The following is a 17,949-nucleotide window of genomic DNA, read 5'->3' as shown; positions in this document are numbered from 1 at the left end:
AAAAAAACAGGTATACAGAATTCACAGGGCAAAAATGGAAGCAAAAGATTTTATGTATTTAACTTTTAATGATAAAAGCAGAAACTAAGTGAATTTTTTTTTAAAACTAAGTGAATTCTGATTAATAACAATGCAAAGAAATTAGGGTAAAGATATTTTGAAAATAATTAAATATTCTCTATAAAGTGTGTATTCAATATTCTTCGTCCCTCTTGGAGAGCCCAGCAAGCTACCAAGAGTATCTCACCCGCACGGCAGGGCCTGGCAAGCTACCAGTGGCGTATTCGATATGCCAAAAACAGTAACTACAAGTCTCACAATGGAGACATTACTGGTGCCCACTCGAGCAAATCGATGAGCAAGGGGATGACAGTGACATATAGAAAACTTTGGACATAAAAAAGATCACATGACTGTCCTTAGGGACCACACTGGGTAATCGAGGAGCATAGCATTTTTTCTTTTTTTTTGCTTTTTGGGTCATACCCGGCGATGCACAGGGGTAATACCCCTGGCGGTGCTCGAGGACCCATACAGGATGCTAGGATTTGAACCCAGGTCAGTCGAGTGCAAGGCAAACGCCCTACCCGCTGTGCTATTGCTCCAGCCACGAGCATAGCATTTTGATGTCAAATTAATCCTAATGAATAAACGGGGGAAGAGGGATTCGGTGGGGGGTGGGGGGGGTGGGCTGCAATACATGCAATGCAAATAAGGAAAAGGTGAAGTTCTGGAACCTGTACAGATGAATAAGATGAAAAACAAAACAAAACTACAATTAGATGCGTTGTTGCTTGTTTTTAAAACTCTGTATTGGTTCTTTGAAGTAATCTAGATCAGTGAGCTAGCAACCAGGAGCCATCTGGCCATGGCGTGAGATGAGTGGACCACAGAGGAAAGTGAGAAATGAGAAAACCAGAGAAGTAATAAAGAAAAGAAAACGGATAAATAGGAAAAGACCGAGAAACACTGATTTAGAACATAACTCTAAGCTTGTTGCTACTTCTCTACCTGTCGAGATTATTCTACAATCTGGAGTACACAAAACATTTTTGATTAACAGGGATAAAAATTTTAAGACCGATACTATTCTAAATACCTTATTTCTTACCTCCAGGTCTGTAAGACTGGAAAACTTGATCAGGTTTTCTTGTCTCCAACAGCAGATCAAACATGTATGTTGACTTAACTCCACCTAGTAGAAGTCCCATGGGTGTATCTTCCTCTCCTTCATATGATCGTTCTAGATAATCATGAAACTCATCATATTTAATAAGGCGACAGCAATCCAGGGGTAACACCTCTTCTAAGTCCATCATCTAAGACAAAAAAAAAAAAAGAACCCATCCAGAAAAGATTAAAAAAAATAGTATTTTAGTCTTGATGTGCAACTGGTTGTACTATTGCCTCCCTACCCCCACCCCTCTACCCCACAGGTCTTTATAATAAAATTTGTATTATTTATACTTATAGTTTGCACCAAAGCTCAAATACTGAAGTTAAAGAACAACTTAGATGCTATATTTAACACACTGACACCAGAACATACTCCAATGGCTCACCACTTGGTTGTGGCTGAATTCATGGCAGTGCCTGTGTCAAAATGCTAAATGACCATATTTCATCATCCCTCAAACAATACAATCTAAGCACTAGCATTTTAAACTCTGTGGATTTGAAAAAAGGTGAACATTCTAAACGAATGAACTTAAAGACAATCTACCATAGGTAACTGTTCAATAAGCTGGACATGTGAAGGTAAAATAATTCATTAGAGCATGTATCTTTTGATTTGTTAAAAATCTCTATTTATTTATTTTGCACTTTGGGTCATACCCAGCGATGCTCAGGGGTTACTCCTGGCACTGCACTCAGGAATTACTACTGGTGGTGCTCGGAAGACCATATGGGATGCTGGGGATAGAACCAGGTTGGCCAAGTGCAAGGTAATACCCTGCTCATCGTACTATCGCTCTGGCCCTGATTTCTTAATTTAATATGAAGAACTAACTCATGCATCTAGTTTCCTAAGTACAGGAAGGCCATATACCTCACTGAGTCACCAAAAAGGCTGTAGCTTCTGTGTATCTTAACTACTCCCCTTTCCTGTCTGGAGTTTTCTCTTTCAACAGGTGTTTCCAGAGAACCTACACACAACAACATTTCTATCATAAAGTTTTCCTCCATTCTGTATAGAATGACACACCCTGGATGCAGTATCTCTTAAGTGGGATTTTTTTTTAACTGATAGAGAAGCTGCTCTTCTTATTATCACTAACTGGTCATACTATGTAAAATTAATTAGGTATCACTTTTTGTAAAGATGGTGCACACAGCCAACCACTGTATTAATTTTTTTGTTTCATTATTGTGCTGCACCTGGTGGTCCTCAGGGGACAATGCAGTGCTGGGAATCAAATTTAGGCTTCTTGCTTGCAAAATATGTGGTCAGTTCACTGAGCTGTCTCTCTGGCCCCAACCATTATATTTAACTTGCGAATGCCAGAGATACAATTGGTGCCAAGTCACATTTAAGGGCAAGTCATTGAATGTATGTGCCAGCAACATGTTAAAGAATTTTTAGTGTAACGACATGGGTCCAGAGCCATTCATTTCACTTTTTCATTCACATGTCCATTTAAGTCTGACTCTGCTATAAACTTGGCAAAAATGCTAGAAATGCAATTGACAGGAAAACCAAATACGCTGTCCTTGTAAACACTAAGAGTTTAGTGAGATGAGGAATAACGAGTAATAAATATAAAATTTTAATGCCAGTAAGTGGGACAACTGTATTATTCCCACATTCAGCTGCGCTCAGGAGATCATGAAGTCCTGGGGTTCAAAGAAGGGGCTCTTGCAAGCAAAACACGTACTTACGGCCTTTGACATCTCTCTCTGGTATACTAGTTGAGTGCTATAGAGAGACATAAGTGGCTCTTAAACTTTTTGAGAGCAACACTCCTTTTTATGAAGGCTACTCTTGGATCTGTTCAAGGGTTGCTCCCAGAGGTGCTTAGGGGAACATGTGCCACGGACTGAACTCAGGTCTCCTGCGTGCCAGTGCAAAGACCACTGCATGCAAAGACCACTGAGCTATCTCTCAGGCCCCAATCCTGGAATTTCAAGATCTCTGCAATCCACCTGAGGTACTTGCTTAAAAGGATTAATATTTATGAGGGGAGGTTGATTTTCCCTCCTTTTTTGAATGGGGAGGCACACCTGATGGCGCCTGGAGCTTATTCCTGGTTCTGCATCCAGGGATCACTCCTCGCAGTGCTAGGGGGACCATATGGAATGCCAGGGATTGAATCTGGATTGGCTGCGCACAAGGCAAGCATCTTGACTGCTGTATTACTGTTCCCACTCCATTTACAGTTCTGATGCATAGTAACTGCACCACTATTACCAAAGTGTCCAAGCCCCTCCCACTGCACCACTATCTTTTTGTCACCTCTAATCTGCCTCTCTTTCTACTCCAGCCCTCTCTAATGTCTATATAATAGACACTCGGTAAGTATCAGCCTAAGAAATATTAGGCGCCAGAGAGATAGGACAGTTAAGGCACTTGCCTTGCATATGACCAACTCTAGTTCTATCCCAAGCAAAAAGTCTCTAAGCACCACAAGGAGTGAGTAATCCCTGAGTACAAAGTCAAGAGTAAGCCCTAAGCATTATCAGTTGTAACCCCAAACAAACTAGCAAAAACCTTAAAAAAAAAAAAAAATCCACTTCTACTTGAATTCTAGAAAGCTTAGCTAGCTTTTAGACTGTGAAAGTTCTCAAAATCAACTATCTTATGAAAGAGAGTTACATCTCTTAGAGATATATGATTAAAATGGACATCAGAGTTACGGTAACACACTTAGAGTGATTATAATGAAAACTTTAAAAAACAGTTAATACTGTTTTCCAAAATACTTACAATTGAATGCCAAGAGTGTAATTAAACATACCTTATAAGCAATTTCTACTGCTTCCTTTAGTGTCTTATCCTTATGAACCTCCAATTTATTTTCCATCATTACTTGTTTCACAGGATGCAAGCAGAATAATTTTATCTAGAAAATATAAAATGCCACTAAATCAACTCAACAATGTTTAATTATTTTCCTATTAGTCAAAATAATAAAATTTTTAAAAAAGCTGGAATCATTCTCTTGTCTTTCTCACTTAATTTATAGTGACTATATTTGTATTATTAAAAATTCAAAAACTTTTTAATGAACACATATTTCTATATAAACATGTATGATATATTATGTAATCATTCTCTTACTTGAATATCTAAATGATATTCAGTTCATTTCTATCTTGGAAAAGACTGAGATGAATGTACCTGTAGTCAAAATTTTTATAGGATGTTATAATTCTTCGGAGAATCCTAAGGTAATAAAAATTTACTTAAGCTCCTAATAAATTTTACTCAAGTTCTATGCAAAAGGGCTCCACCAATTTACTATTCTTGTATCAGAATTATGACAATATCCATCTCAATGTAACTTCACCATTCCTGAGTATTATTACTATTTGCTACATTTTATTATTATTATTATTTTTTGGTATACAATGGCAATATTCAGGATTTACTCCTGGCTCTACCCTCAGGGGGTAGAGTGGGTCATACGGGATGTCAGAAATAGAATCTGGGTAGGCCATATGAAAGACAAAAGCCCTAACCACTATACTATTGCTCTGGCCCCTGCTATTGGTATTTATTAGAATAAAATTATACTTTGCTTCAGTATATACACCTGCTTTTATGATCATAATAGATTTTCTACAGAATCCAATTAGTCATCAAAACTGCAGTTAGACTTCAATAGACTTTCCAATTAAAAGCAAAATTATAAAATCTAACCTTGCATGTATTGCGTTCAATTTCTCGTTGTCTTTTTTCTTGTTCTTCCAATTCTCTTTCTTTTTGCACCAAGCTTTTTATATGTTCTGGATATTCATCTACTTCTAGAAATTCTATGAATAAAAATAGGGATGTTAGCAATGAACAAGCTTTCTTTTGTTCTATGATGTTACTATAATAAATATTTTTATTTTCTACCAAAACATGTCTCTATTATATCAATCTCTCAATTTGGAACATGATTTTCTTACAGAAAAAGGTGAAGAGATAACTGATAATGACATATGACAAATTTGATATTTAAAAGACACAAGGTGATATACATGTCTAACATGTCCAAGGAAGGGAGAGGAAGAAGGAAGAATGGAGAATATGGTAGATTACGTGCTTTCATGGGTCTGAACCTATAATTACCACACATACACAAACTCATATTTATCTGTAATAACTCTCGGCTCTAAGATAACTCTTGTATGTAAACTAAAATTTTTACGGAAAATCAAAGACTTGGAAATAAAGTCATTTCTAAATTCAAACAGCTGTGTGATCTTTCAAACTGTGTGATCTTTCTTGGCTAAGTTTACTTTTTAAGTTGTAGATTTCTTTAGTTTATTAATAGCTTAACAGCACCCACCCCATAGGGTCATGATCTGCTATATAATAAAATGAAATAGGGGCTGGAGCAATAGCACAGTGGGTAGGGCGTTTGCCTTGCACGCAGCCAACCCAATTCTATTCCCAGCATTCCATATGGTCTCCAGAGCACCTCCACGAGTAATTCCTGAGTGCATGAGCCAAGAGTACCCCTGTGCAACACTGGGTGTGACCCAAAAAGCAAAATAAATAAATAAGTGCTGTTGCTATTCTTACAAATGCTGCTTAATATTCACTAATAAAATTCTCTTTCCTTTGTTCTCTAAGTAACCTTTCAGCTGCCTTCTTTGAAAAAAAAAAAAAACTTCATGCTAATTCCAAGTATTAAAAGAACAATATGTGGGCTGAAGAGATAGTACAAGGGGTAAGGTGCCTGCTGTGCATGCAGCTGACCTGGATTTGATTTCTAGCTCTCTATATGGTCCCTTGAGTCCTACCAGGAATGAGCCCTGAGTACTGTTAGGTGTGGCAGCCCCCCCCACCCAAAAAAAAGCAGGAGATCATGACACTGCTTACTAACACCACTAATTATTAGGCATTAAATGAGTAAAAGTATAAATGAAATCATGCCTCTATGAAATGGAAAATTCCGTTGTTTGAGAAATTAAATTGAAAAAGAAAAATCCATTTTAAACATACAGCGCCCTCTGGTGCTTGATCACAAAATGTGTGAAAGAGGATAAAGGAACGCTAGTATAGTTACTCAACTACTGGGTATCTCTGGCAGGCTGGGTACCACAGAAGACACAAAAAGATTCAATGTTGCCTCTGTCTCCTGATAACTATGATTCTGGACAAATTAACTCAGGAGGTATACTATCTTTATCTGAAGAATAAGAATAAGGACTCTATCAGAAAGAGAGGGACAGACAGAATGACTGAACTTATTCATGGAATATAAAAAAACATCGTATGGGACTTGACTAATACCCAAGGACAGAAGAAACAGGGTCTAGGAGGGCTGGTCAATGGTCGGTAGCATGCTACAAGTGTTTGTGTATGTGTGTGGTGGTAGAGTGGTGGGGGCAGTTAGGATAGAGAACCACTATGACAATATTAGTTGGAAATGGACAAAAACTGAATGCTGAAAGTAGGTAAAGGGATATACATATATACTATATATATGGGCTGGAGTGATAGCACAGAGGTTGAGCGTTCGCCTTTCACGTGGCTGACCCGAGTTCGATTCCTCCGCCCCTCTCAGAGAGCCCGGCAAGCTACCGAGAGTATGGAGCCCACACAGCAGAGCCTGGCAAGCTACCCGTGCGTATTGGATATGCCAAAAACAGTAACAATAAAGTCTCTCAATGAGACGTTACTGGTGCCCGCTGGAACAAATCGATGAGCAACGGGATGACAGTGACTATGTATGCATATATGTTTTAATCTTTAGTACCTGTACTGCAAACCATAATGCCCAAAAGAGATGGTGAGAGTGGGGAGAGGAGGGGAAGAGAAGAAGAGGGAGAGTAAGAGAAATAGAGAGAAAGAGCAAGCGAGAGAGTGAGAGAGAGCGAGAGAGCAAGAGCGAGAGCACACCTGTCATGGGGGGGGGAGTTCGCAGGAGAAACACTGAGGGTGGGGAAATGCATATTGGTGAAGGGACAGTGTTGGAACATTGTATGACTGAAACCCAATCATGAGCAACTTTGTAACTCAAGGTGATTCAATTAAAGAAAAATTAAAATCCATATTCTGAAATGATAATTTTAATTTTTTCCATCAGATTTACAGTGAATTATTGAACAGCCCACTGTATGACAGACAGTATATCACTAGTAAAACTAAGTCCTAAGCCTTAATCAGTTGGAGCCACAAACTAATGGTGGTTTACAAAAATAGAAACAAAAAGCATTATGTTGCTTAAAACATTTACTGATAGTTTGGTAGTATCTGACAAAGGAAATACGCTGATACCAAGGAAGTGATATAATTATAAAAACAATTATATCAAGCAAGCCCATGAGTATAAATCTGTATTAAAGTAACTGCACAACATATCCCTACCTACTTGCAATACTGCTTAAGTCAGAATCAGCAAACAAATAGGAAGTACAATTTTTAAAATAATTACAGAAAGAAGGAAATATTCATGTTTGTACATAGGACTATTCCAAAGATTCTTAATAAAATTAAAAACTAAAGGATGTGCTTCCTGCCTGGCCTCCCGCAGCCGCGCCGCCGCCATGAACGACACGGTCACCATCCGGACCCGGAAGTTCATGACCAACCGCCTGCTCCAGCGGAAGCAGATGGTCATCAACGTCCTTCACCCTGGGAAGGCCACGGTCCCCAAGACGGAGATTCGAGAGAAGCTTGCCAAGATGTACAAGACCACTCCAGATGTCATTTTCGTGTTTGGATTCAGAACCCATTTTGGCGGCGGCAAGACAACCGGCTTTGGGATGATTTACGATTCTCTGGACCACGCAAAGAAAAACGAGCCCAAACACAGACTGGCAAGACACGGCCTGTATGAGAAGAAAAAGACCTCATGCAAACAGAGAAAGGAACGCAAGAACAGGATGAAGAAAGTCAGGGGGACCGCCAAGGCCAACGTTGGCGCCGGCAAAAAGAAGGAGTAAAGATTCTGCAGACTGTCTGGTGATTGTGCAGATTTTTTCACGAGGATTAATAAATTTTAATTAAAACTTAAAAAAAAAAAAAAACTAAAGGATGCAAACCAGACTTAGGAAACTTGATTTTCTTATTGTTGTTATGGTGTCATACGCAGCAGAGATTCAAGGTTGCTCCTGACTCTGTATTTAGGGTATCTTGGTCAACTATGGTACAAAATCACAAAGGCAGCGTGGGAGGGGGAGACCATATGATGTGTATCGTGTCATTCTGTTGTCCTCGGGCACTCGGAGCAGCTCTCTCTTGTGCACACTGCTCACGTCTGGTGTTCCTGAGCCACTGTGTATGGACCAGATTGGGACGGCTCCTCCTTGTGCTCTGCTTGTGTGTGTGCCACTATGCTCTTTTCTGTTTGTCTGTTTTTGTAGTCTCTCCTTTGGTCTCTTCCGACCTCTCTCTGTCTCTGCTTCTGTGTCTTCTCTGTTCTTCTGTGTCCTCTCGTGTGTCTCTTTCTCTGTCTCTTCTGTCTTCTTCTGTCTAGTCAGTGCCCCCAGTCTTAGTTTATATAGCAAATTACATAGGGTGGTGACACAAAGGTGGGTTTAACATTAACAAATCAGCAAAGAAGGGTAAGACCATTTCTCGAGGAGATTAACAAAATCTCATCTAAGGATTTTGATGACATTATTAGGAGATCCGCTCAAAGGTGGGGTCCAAACAAGGGTGATTGGAGGCTCTTTCAGGGTCAAGGGAACGAGACCTTTTGTTATTGTTTTTGGCATACTGAATACGTCACGGGTAGCTTGCCAGGCTCTCCAAGAGGTATGTACATATCTTTTACTGTATTTGGGATATGAATACGCCATGGGGAGCTTGCAAGGCTCTCCCGTGCAGGTAATAGACTCTTGGTTTATTAACAGCTTAGTAATATGTCAGGTTCTCTAAGAAGGAGAACAAGGCTATTAGATGTCTCGCAGCCACTTTGCGGCCCATGCTTCCAGGAGCTTGGTCTTATAGTCTCTGGATGTTGGCTATTGGTGGGATTACACAACGCCGGGGGCAGTTTGTGAGTGTGGCTGCCAGGCTACTGGAAAATGGAGCATCTGGATGGAGAAGGCTCAGTCCCATTCCAAGCAGGCTTGGAGATCTCAGCATATAGTATATCTTATAAATATTTAATTTATGGTAAAGTTGTTATTTGTGTGTGAGTGTCTGGTGCCAAGGATCAAACCCAGATCTTCACATATGCAAGGTGCAGAACATGTTGCCTAAGTTTTTTTGTTTTGTTTTCATACCTGGTGAAGCTCAGGGATCACTCCTGGCTCTGTGCTCAAGAGTCACTCCTTAATGGGACTTAAGGAGCCATATGTGGTACCAGGATCAAAATAGTTGGCCATGTGCAAGTCAAGAACTTTACCTGATTTACTATCTCTACAGTCCAGTTTGGTTTTGGTCATATTTGGTGCTTGGGGTTACTTCCTGCTCTGTGCCTGGGCATAACTAGCTCCCAGCAGTGCTTGGTGAACAATGCTGTGAAGGCATCCTGCATCCAAAGCATGCACTCAGCCCATGGAGTGATATCTCTGGACCTAGTGTAAGTTTAGGTTGGTATTTTTATCCGTTGTTATAGCAAGTCTTAAAATTAAGGTATAATAAATTATCAAAAGTTATTAGGTTTATAAAATTTGCAAAATAGACATTTAAGAGATTTAAATCAAATGTTAACATACTTGCATTTCTTGCTGGATCTTTCAGTCTGTAAATCAGCATATATGCATTTGTAGAGCTAGGAAAAACAAAAACAGGCATACAAAGTATATTATAAAGATGCCATTTCTAAGCATCAAATATTCATTTAAAGTTACATTTTTGGTTAAAAATCGTGTTCCTATTGCTGGACAAGTTAATACATTCAAAAGAAACTGGGTGAAATTTACTGTGATTTGTAAATTTGATGTGTTACTACACTTACAAATCAAAAAATAAAGAAAATTTCTTTGCTCCCCTTGAAACATAAAAGTTTTCAAAACAAAAAGTTCAAAAAGCAATCACCATAGTTAAGTCAGGAGTCAGCATTTTCTGGGAAGGATACTAGTTAAAGCCTTATGTTCTACTTGCCCCACGTTACAATTATTTAACTTTGCCATTCTAGTTAAAAGTGCCAATACACAACATCTAAAGAGATGAATTTATGTTCCAATAAAGTTTCATTTCCAAAAACCAGGAGCAAATTAAAGAAAAGGTAATAGCTTGCTAACCTCTAGGTTAAAACACAGATGGTTTTTTAAAAAAAGGGAGAATTTTAATTTTATCTTATAAATACAAAAACCTTGGGAATTAATTTACCTTGCAAAAGCACTGGAATAATATCCTCTGCTTCCAGAAGATCCACCATGTGTTTTCTTAATGTCTTCTTGTGTAATCTGTTAAGTAGTTACATTATTTTTTGTAAACTCAACAACAGCATTATCTTTCTGTTAATATGTAACCTGACTCTGAATTAAACGAATTACATTGACACAAATCACAAAAGTGATTAATAATTAGTGGCTACTGTGTAGGTCAATCAGTTCTAGTGCACCTAAACAGTCAGCCAAAGACTCAGGGTAAGAACAAGATTCTGGAAACGGCAAGCCCCAATTGAAACAAAGAAAGAACAAAAATAACTAACGCAAGAAAGTTATAAAAAACGCAAAAGATTGATCTGGTACAGGTCTTTAAAATACTTCTCAGAACAGACTTAAGTTTCTCAATTTTAATAAACTATTGATTCCCACTCCTGTATCTCATAAAATATCATTGAAATAATTAACAAGGGAACTATTACAAACATTTAATCTCAAGATAAATGGGGGGGGAAGATTTTGACTGCTAGAATTCATTTTCTGAAATTTAAAAAATGCTCTTATTTATATGCAGATATAGATTTATAAAAAATACCTGCAATTATAAAAATCATGCAGTTATTTCTATAAAAATACTTTTCAATTAAAAAGTCTTTCTTACCCTGCTAACATGTTGATCATTGAAGCTGTACCACTGCTCATCACTGAATGACTTTATACAAGCATAATAATGACCACCAGCAGCGCTCCCTGAATGAACCATAACGGAGAAGAGCTCATAGATCAAGGAATTCTATGGGGGTAAAAATAAAAACAACTCAGAGAAGAAAGAAACATAAAATACTTGTGTATATTTCCTATTCTCTATGAATACACGTTAGTTTCCCCGTATGTTTATATTTTTACTGTTAAACACCAAATCAACATTGATTTTATTTATTACAACTTTCAATGAGTAGGGTTCTTCACATTTCAATTATGTGAAGTTCTCTAGAAATAAACATGTGAAATATAAAGTTATTTATATAAAAAGAAAAAAAATTAAAAAGTGCTAAATACAAGACTGTTTTGATTATGTGTAGTCAAAATTAAAAGTATATCCCAAATACTAATGTCTTATTCAAATAAAATTCTAGTTTCTTTACAAAATATAAAATGATTTGGAACATATTCTAATGTATATATGGAATATCTATGATACAATGATCTACTGATTTGAAAACTTTAAAGTTTGAATCTGTAGTCAAATTAAAATATTTCCTTTTTCCGTAAAATGCTTCTGCACTACTTGGAATAAGAGACTGTTTTAACTAAATATCAAGTATTTGTTGAAGAAAAAAAAATAGGAGCAGAAGAATAATTTACGGAATAAAAGCAGATGGTTTGAAAATTTAATTTCAAGTTTTAGGTTATTTTTTCCTATCAGAAGTCCAGGCACATTCCCGAGACAGTCTGAGATACTAGAAATCTTACAGATCAAAATACCACCACAAATAGGACTAGAAAAAATACTGAAATAAAAAGTTTAAAAAGGCAACTTGAAAAAAAAAAAAAGACAGCTTGACATGAAAAGACTTTGGTTTGTAATAATCAAGTTTTCTTTTATTTAAATTTTTACAAGAACCAGTGTCTCTTCTTTATCTTTTGCTTAGAAAAATATATTTGAGCTATGGTAAACTATAACTCAACATTCTAATTTATCAAGAAAATAATTTTCAGTTGATTACAATTACTAAGATTATTGTAATTTTAAGAATTCTGAAAACTACCATGTCACTCCTATTTTCACTCCTAAAATTAAAATGTCTACACTGATAGGAAGTTTTGAAATTTATGTTCAGATCAGTAAACTTTTAAATCATGGCACCTCTGGGCCTTCAATCTAATACTATAGTCAGAACTATAGTAAATGCATAGTTTATTATCATAGTGAATTTATCACTTCAGTAAGCATGGAAGAACAGGTCATAGCACCCCCCCCAAAAGGGGAGGAAATCTTTATATGACTAACACAAATAGCAACGAAAGCAAGTCTTCCCCTATTAAAAAACAAACAAACAAACAAACAAACAAACCACAAGGAAGCCAGAAGAAAGCCTGCCAATAAACATCTATAATTTTGAAGTTTCACCACAATTAGTATTAGCAAAAGGAAATATACTTTTCCTGGAAAATTATAATAGTAACACTTTGTAGATTATAAATTGTGAAAAGACTGAACTACCTCACAGAATTAAAAATACATCTAGTTAAAGTAAGGTTTTCCAAAGGCAAAAATCATAATTTCAAATTAAAAAAAGAGGTAGAGTGAATTCATCCAAACCAGTAATAATGGTTTCTACATAAAATCACAATGAAACATATTTTAACATTCTTTTCTTTTATTCTGAAAAAAATGTAACATCATTATTAGCTGTAATGGTCATGATTCTTCAAATATAAAGCTGTCAATAGATTTCTAGATAAGAACAAAATACATTTATTTTCAAAGTATATAGCAACTTAAAGCTACATAAGACAAATGCTTTAGTCCAAAGTGACATAATTTGTCTACAATATCAGAAATCATTGTTGGTAGGTCAGATATAAAAATATAACAGCATTGAGATATGTGCTTTTATAAAACCCCAGTACCTCTATGAAAAGGGTGTGTGTGTGTGTGTGTGTGTGAGAGCGCGCGCGCATGCTTAAGGTCCTCGTTCAGGGGTTATGGAGATGGCTCAAAGTATTGAAATACAGGTGTGAAGGCCCCAGTTTGATTTAGGGCACTACATGGCCTCTGAGCACTACTCAGGAACATTTCACATCCAAAGTCAGCTTTAAAAATTAAATTTTCCAAAAAAGTATATCAGTCAATAACTGTGTAGCAGCTCAGAGATTAGTTAAATCTCTCAACTATAAATTATAAATTATAAAAAGTACCTTCTCAAGTCCAGGTTTTGAAATCTTTTCAGTTCCACTATTGTTTTCAAGGCAGATTCCTTCATCAACACCATCATCATTAGAAAAATCATTGCTCATTTGATCACTGTGACAACTGCCTTCATTCTCTGCTCCACTATCAGTGCAACTTTCAGTCTGAGGCGATTTCTTAATAAAATAGCAATTTTACAATTACAATTAAATAAAGGGAAAAATACCGAATAACTTAAGTCTGTGTGTTGCTAATTTTTTTTGTTTTTATGTTTTGGGGAAACACCTGGCTATGCTCAGGGTTTACTCCTTGCTCTGCTCTCAGAGATCACTCCTGGTGGAGCTCAGGGACCATATGCGGTGCCAGGGATTAAACACAGGTTGGCCATCTACAAGCCAAGTGCCTCACTTACCACAGTATTTCTCCAGCCCGTGTCGTTAATTTTTTACATAGTTTAAAATACTTTTATTAATCATATTCTCTTAATAAAAGCAAGACATTGAAAACAAAATTGAAAAATATTTTCCAAGTATTTCTATTAACATAAAAATTCTCCCCCCCACACACCCCCTTGAGTTATCACAAGCATTTCTAAGACCAGATTTAGGTAGGTAAAGAACTAGGTCTGGGGACACATGTATGGTCTTATTATAGCAGATATTTAGCTTGTAATGATTATTTTGAAATCAGAACAGCGAGCATATTCACAGAATAACATAAGAATTCCGGGGATGGAGTGATAATACTATGGATCAGAGCACTTGTCTTGTACATGGTCAACCTGGATTTGATCCCTGAGCCCTGCCAGAAATGATCGCTGAGAGCAGAGCCAGGAGTAAGCCCTCAAAACTGCCAGCTGTGGCCCCCCAAAACCAAAAGAAAACATTTCTAATAATACAGTAGCCAATCTGAGTTCTATCCCCAACACATCAGGAGTGATCCCTAGGGAGCACAGATGTGGACAAAATAAAGATACAAACAAACAAAATTCCACTACAGCAGGGCCAGAGAGATAGTATAGGGACTGAGGTGCTTGTCTTGCATGCGGCCAATCTAGGTTCAATCCATTCCCACTACCACTACCCTGGGCACCGCTGAGTGAGCCTCCTGTAAGGCCCTAAGTTCTCAAACACTGTTAGGTGTGGCCCTGAGACCACTAGTATCCACTTTGGCACCCAAATTCTAATGCACCAAATCAGTGACTTCTAAAAACCCAATTAAATTAAGTGATTTTTAAATCTCATTTAAATCTCAATTAAATCTCATTTGTTTATAATTAAAAGCTAACAATATAAAATTACAACTTATTACAGCAAAATTCATATAAGCAAAAAACTAAGTTTCTGAAAGCTTCTGTTCTCAAATTCCAAATGAGTATCATCTCTGAAAAAAAAACTTAAATTTGTTATTGTACTAGGTGTATAAACAGTTTATACACCTAGTACAATAGAACACCTAGTACAATTAGAAAAATGAAACATTAATTCTTGACAATTTACAATATGTAGAGACTGGGACGATAACTCAAGTAGTATACCCCATGCCTAGCATGTGCAAGACTGAGTTCAATCTCTGACCCTGCATGTCCTTTCTCCTCCACGGAAGGCGACCCTCGTGACCCAAAGCACTAAGAGCTGCATAGCATGACTAACCTCTTCTCAAATGGGCTTTATAAAAGAAAAAACTAAAACGGAAAAAATTGTCTAGTATTATTTATGGTCCACAGGAGGTGGAAAGGTAATAGCAATCATCTTCCCAGCCCTTTCTGATTGTTAAATACCTTTCATGAACATTTACTTTGAAGATTTCTAAGTCTTTGAAATTTCCAAACTACTTTGTCCTTTTTTCAAACCCAGGATTGCTATTTAAATCATTTGAGAATTTTTCATTAAGATAAAGTCGGGGGGGGGGGGCGGAATCTGTTGGATATTAACTCTAAGTGTTTTAGCTTTATCAGTGAACTGCCCCTTTTCCTCCTCCCAGAAAAACTTACAGTGCTCTTATGAGCACCCCTAATTCTGAGTTTAAATCTTCTGGTGACTCTGGACTTCATATCTGAAGTGAAATACTTGCTTTTTTATTTCCCCTACAACCTTTTCATATTTTACTATAGAGTAATGTTCCTTTAACATAGAAAGAACATTTATGCTGTGCTCCAAAATTTGGGAGTTGATTGACTTTGAAATATATCTACTCCTGGGCATCCATCATAATTACTTGACTCAGGCTTTGGTTGCGACAGTTCCTAACACCTTAAAAGGGGGGGTTCCACCGTGGGTCTTGGATGGACCTGGGGCAAGCAACAGCTACCCCGGCATCAAAATGGGACAATCTAGAAAGCATAAAAGCACGCTCTTGATGCATGCTGTTCTGACTTAAGGGGCAAGATCTCCATGGGAAGGACAAGCTAAACTGGCCTGAGGACTTAGTCTGGGATTTACATAAAAGCCTTGCTCATCCTTCGAGCCCAGAGAACTAAGTTTTGGAATCTGTATCTTTTACTGTGTTTATCCAAATAACTCCAAGTATTAATAAGAAGCAAACTTAATTGTTTAATATGTACAATTAAAGGGAAGGAGAAAAACAATACAGATGACCTTGGGAGACAGTGTCTTCACCTTAAGTCTTCACCCCCATGAAAACTGCCTCCGCCAAAACTCTTTACCTCTCTGTAAATGATCAACTGCACCTACATGGAACCCTATACATTGAACCCCTTCAGATGTGCTATAAGGATGCTAACACCTCTGCATGAAATGGGCCATTTTGACCATCAGTTTGTGGTCCCTATCTCTTTGTTCCTCTGCTGGAGAGGCCTGGGGAGGTGGTTCTTGGTCACCAAACAAACGAATCCACATTTTGAACTCACAGGGGTCTGGCACACCGTGGTAGTGATGATGGGAAGCAACTATATACACCAAGACCATAAATGTCAACACCATTGCAAATACATTATCTTAACTATAATGTGGGCTCTTAGAATGTTAGTTCTTAATCTGTACAAACAATCAATAAATAATACCAACATTTTTTCCAAGAACTTGTTCTGTAGGGATTAAATCTAACAGTCTTTAACCCTAGAAATTTCTTAAGATAGTTTCTTAAATTTTTCCAGTAGCAACCCCCTTTTTTTGCCTGAGAAATGCAACACTAACAGAAATACCTCAGATTCGTTATATGCTTGATTTTTAAAATTAATTTCTGGCTGTCCCACATTAAGAAACATTTCACTGCTACAATTTTTTCACAACTCCCACATTCGGTTATGCAACGCTATATGGGATAGTGAACACAATTTAAAAAGTCAAAGCCCTATGTTAAATCAGTCTTTTACACACATGACTGATCAAAGTGCGTAAAAAATATCAAAAGTGCAATAAAAAATATCTTGTAACAAGAAAATGTAACATTTACCTCATCTTCAACATCAATAAATGTACTCATATCTAGCTCCTCAGGAAATGTCATCCTATCATTCAATTTAATCCTGTGCATGGTTGTATAATCAAAATCAAACCTTTTCAACTGCAAAGTCAGCAGGTAAGGGAAATGTAAAAATCGAAGACCCTAAAAGGAAAATAATATGTTAAACACTGAATAGTATCTCAGATAATTAAGTATTAATTTCTACATGGCATCTACCTTTCGTGCATCACACTTCTTTTTACAGCGTTCACAAAAATATTGATTTGGGCCATCCAGGATCTCTGGCTGAATAAATGCATGTAATGCTTCTTCCTAATTAGAAAAAAAAACAAAACTACTTAGAAATATTACACACTAAAGACAAAGCTGATACAGAAACAGTACAATCATCAAAAATATTCATAAACAGAATACCTAGAAAGTTAGCAATACAAACTGCAGAAAGGAAAAAAGTCAATAACGAAAGATTATTTTAAAAACTGATCAAAAAAGTAGCTACTTTATTTCACTTCGCTTCAGAGAAGTCATTCCCAGTACTGCACACCACAGTGTAATAGAAAAACTCATTAAAAAAGTAATTACTTTATTTCACTTTGCATCATATATGTCTTTGCCAGTATTGTATATCACAGTGTTTGGCTAAATAACAAAAATTCTGCTTTAGATTTTAAGGTAATCACATACTTTTCAGAAAAGCAGCTATGCATATTTAATCTTCTTATAAAATGAAACATTTCTGAATAACAGAAATATGAAAAATTCACAATATCCATTCATTTATAATCTAATGATCATTTTTAATAACATAATTCAGGTTAGTCAATACTATATCATACCATCCCACTAGTTACAAAGATTGAAAGTATTATGCAACCTTCCCACTGCATGTTTGATACTGCCTTATTTAAAATGTAAAATGAGATGTCCTGCCTTATTCAACAAGTAGAACCATATGGCTTTTTTTCCAAATAGCCAGAAGACTGAAGTAAGAGTTTGAACACTTCTGAATAATCAATAGGAATAAATTTATTTTAACTTTTCATCAGTTTTTCAATTAAATAACTCACTAATATACGTAAGGTTGGGATGCATAATCTCACATTTCATCATTTCATGTCATCACACAGCCTTATAAAACTGACAATGTCACATAAACAGAAATGAAATCATTA

General features: G+C 36.8%; 2 protein-coding genes and 1 non-coding gene across 5 annotated transcripts in view; 1 reads left to right on the top strand and 2 right to left on the bottom strand.

Moving 5' to 3' along the window:
- The window catches only part of USP47 (ubiquitin specific peptidase 47), a 107,705-nt gene that overhangs the window by 22,122 nt on the left and 67,634 nt on the right, over positions 1-17,949 (bottom strand). For all 3 annotated transcript variants that reach the window (XM_055142900.1, XM_004613597.3, XM_004613598.3), the window contains 9 exons: positions 16,994-17,089; positions 16,766-16,918; positions 13,360-13,527; positions 11,099-11,230; positions 10,439-10,515; positions 9,823-9,878; positions 4,862-4,974; positions 3,957-4,061; positions 1,112-1,319 (listed from right to left, as the gene is read on the bottom strand). In XM_055142900.1, the coding sequence (XP_054998875.1) occupies positions 1,112-1,319; positions 3,957-4,061; positions 4,862-4,974; positions 9,823-9,878; positions 10,439-10,515; positions 11,099-11,230; positions 13,360-13,527; positions 16,766-16,918; positions 16,994-17,089 (1,108 nt within the window). The remainder of the gene's footprint in view (positions 1-1,111; positions 1,320-3,956; positions 4,062-4,861; positions 4,975-9,822; positions 9,879-10,438; positions 10,516-11,098; positions 11,231-13,359; positions 13,528-16,765; positions 16,919-16,993; positions 17,090-17,949) is intronic.
- Positions 7,647-8,122, top strand: LOC129405724 (40S ribosomal protein S24-like). The gene has a single exon (XM_055142907.1). It carries the CDS (start codon positions 7,702-7,704, stop codon positions 8,098-8,100), a length of 399 nt encoding a protein of 132 aa, XP_054998882.1. The 5' UTR covers positions 7,647-7,701; the 3' UTR covers positions 8,101-8,122.
- Positions 13,926-14,061, bottom strand: LOC129406291 (small nucleolar RNA SNORA72). The gene has a single exon (XR_008630911.1). It is a non-coding gene; the product is annotated as a small nucleolar RNA SNORA72 (small nucleolar RNA).

Source organism: Sorex araneus, chromosome 6 (assembly GCF_027595985.1).
Source record: "Sorex araneus isolate mSorAra2 chromosome 6, mSorAra2.pri, whole genome shotgun sequence".
Lineage (NCBI taxonomy): Eukaryota > Metazoa > Chordata > Mammalia > Eulipotyphla > Soricidae > Sorex > Sorex araneus.
Note: the sequence above shows the minus strand (reverse complement) of the source record. Positions and strands in the feature narration are given on the sequence as shown.

Excerpts from the sequence above, each read along its gene's own strand:
- LOC129405724 (XM_055142907.1), top strand. The coding sequence starts at position 7,702 with ATGAACGACACGGTCACCATCCGGACCCGGAAGTTCATGACCAACCGC.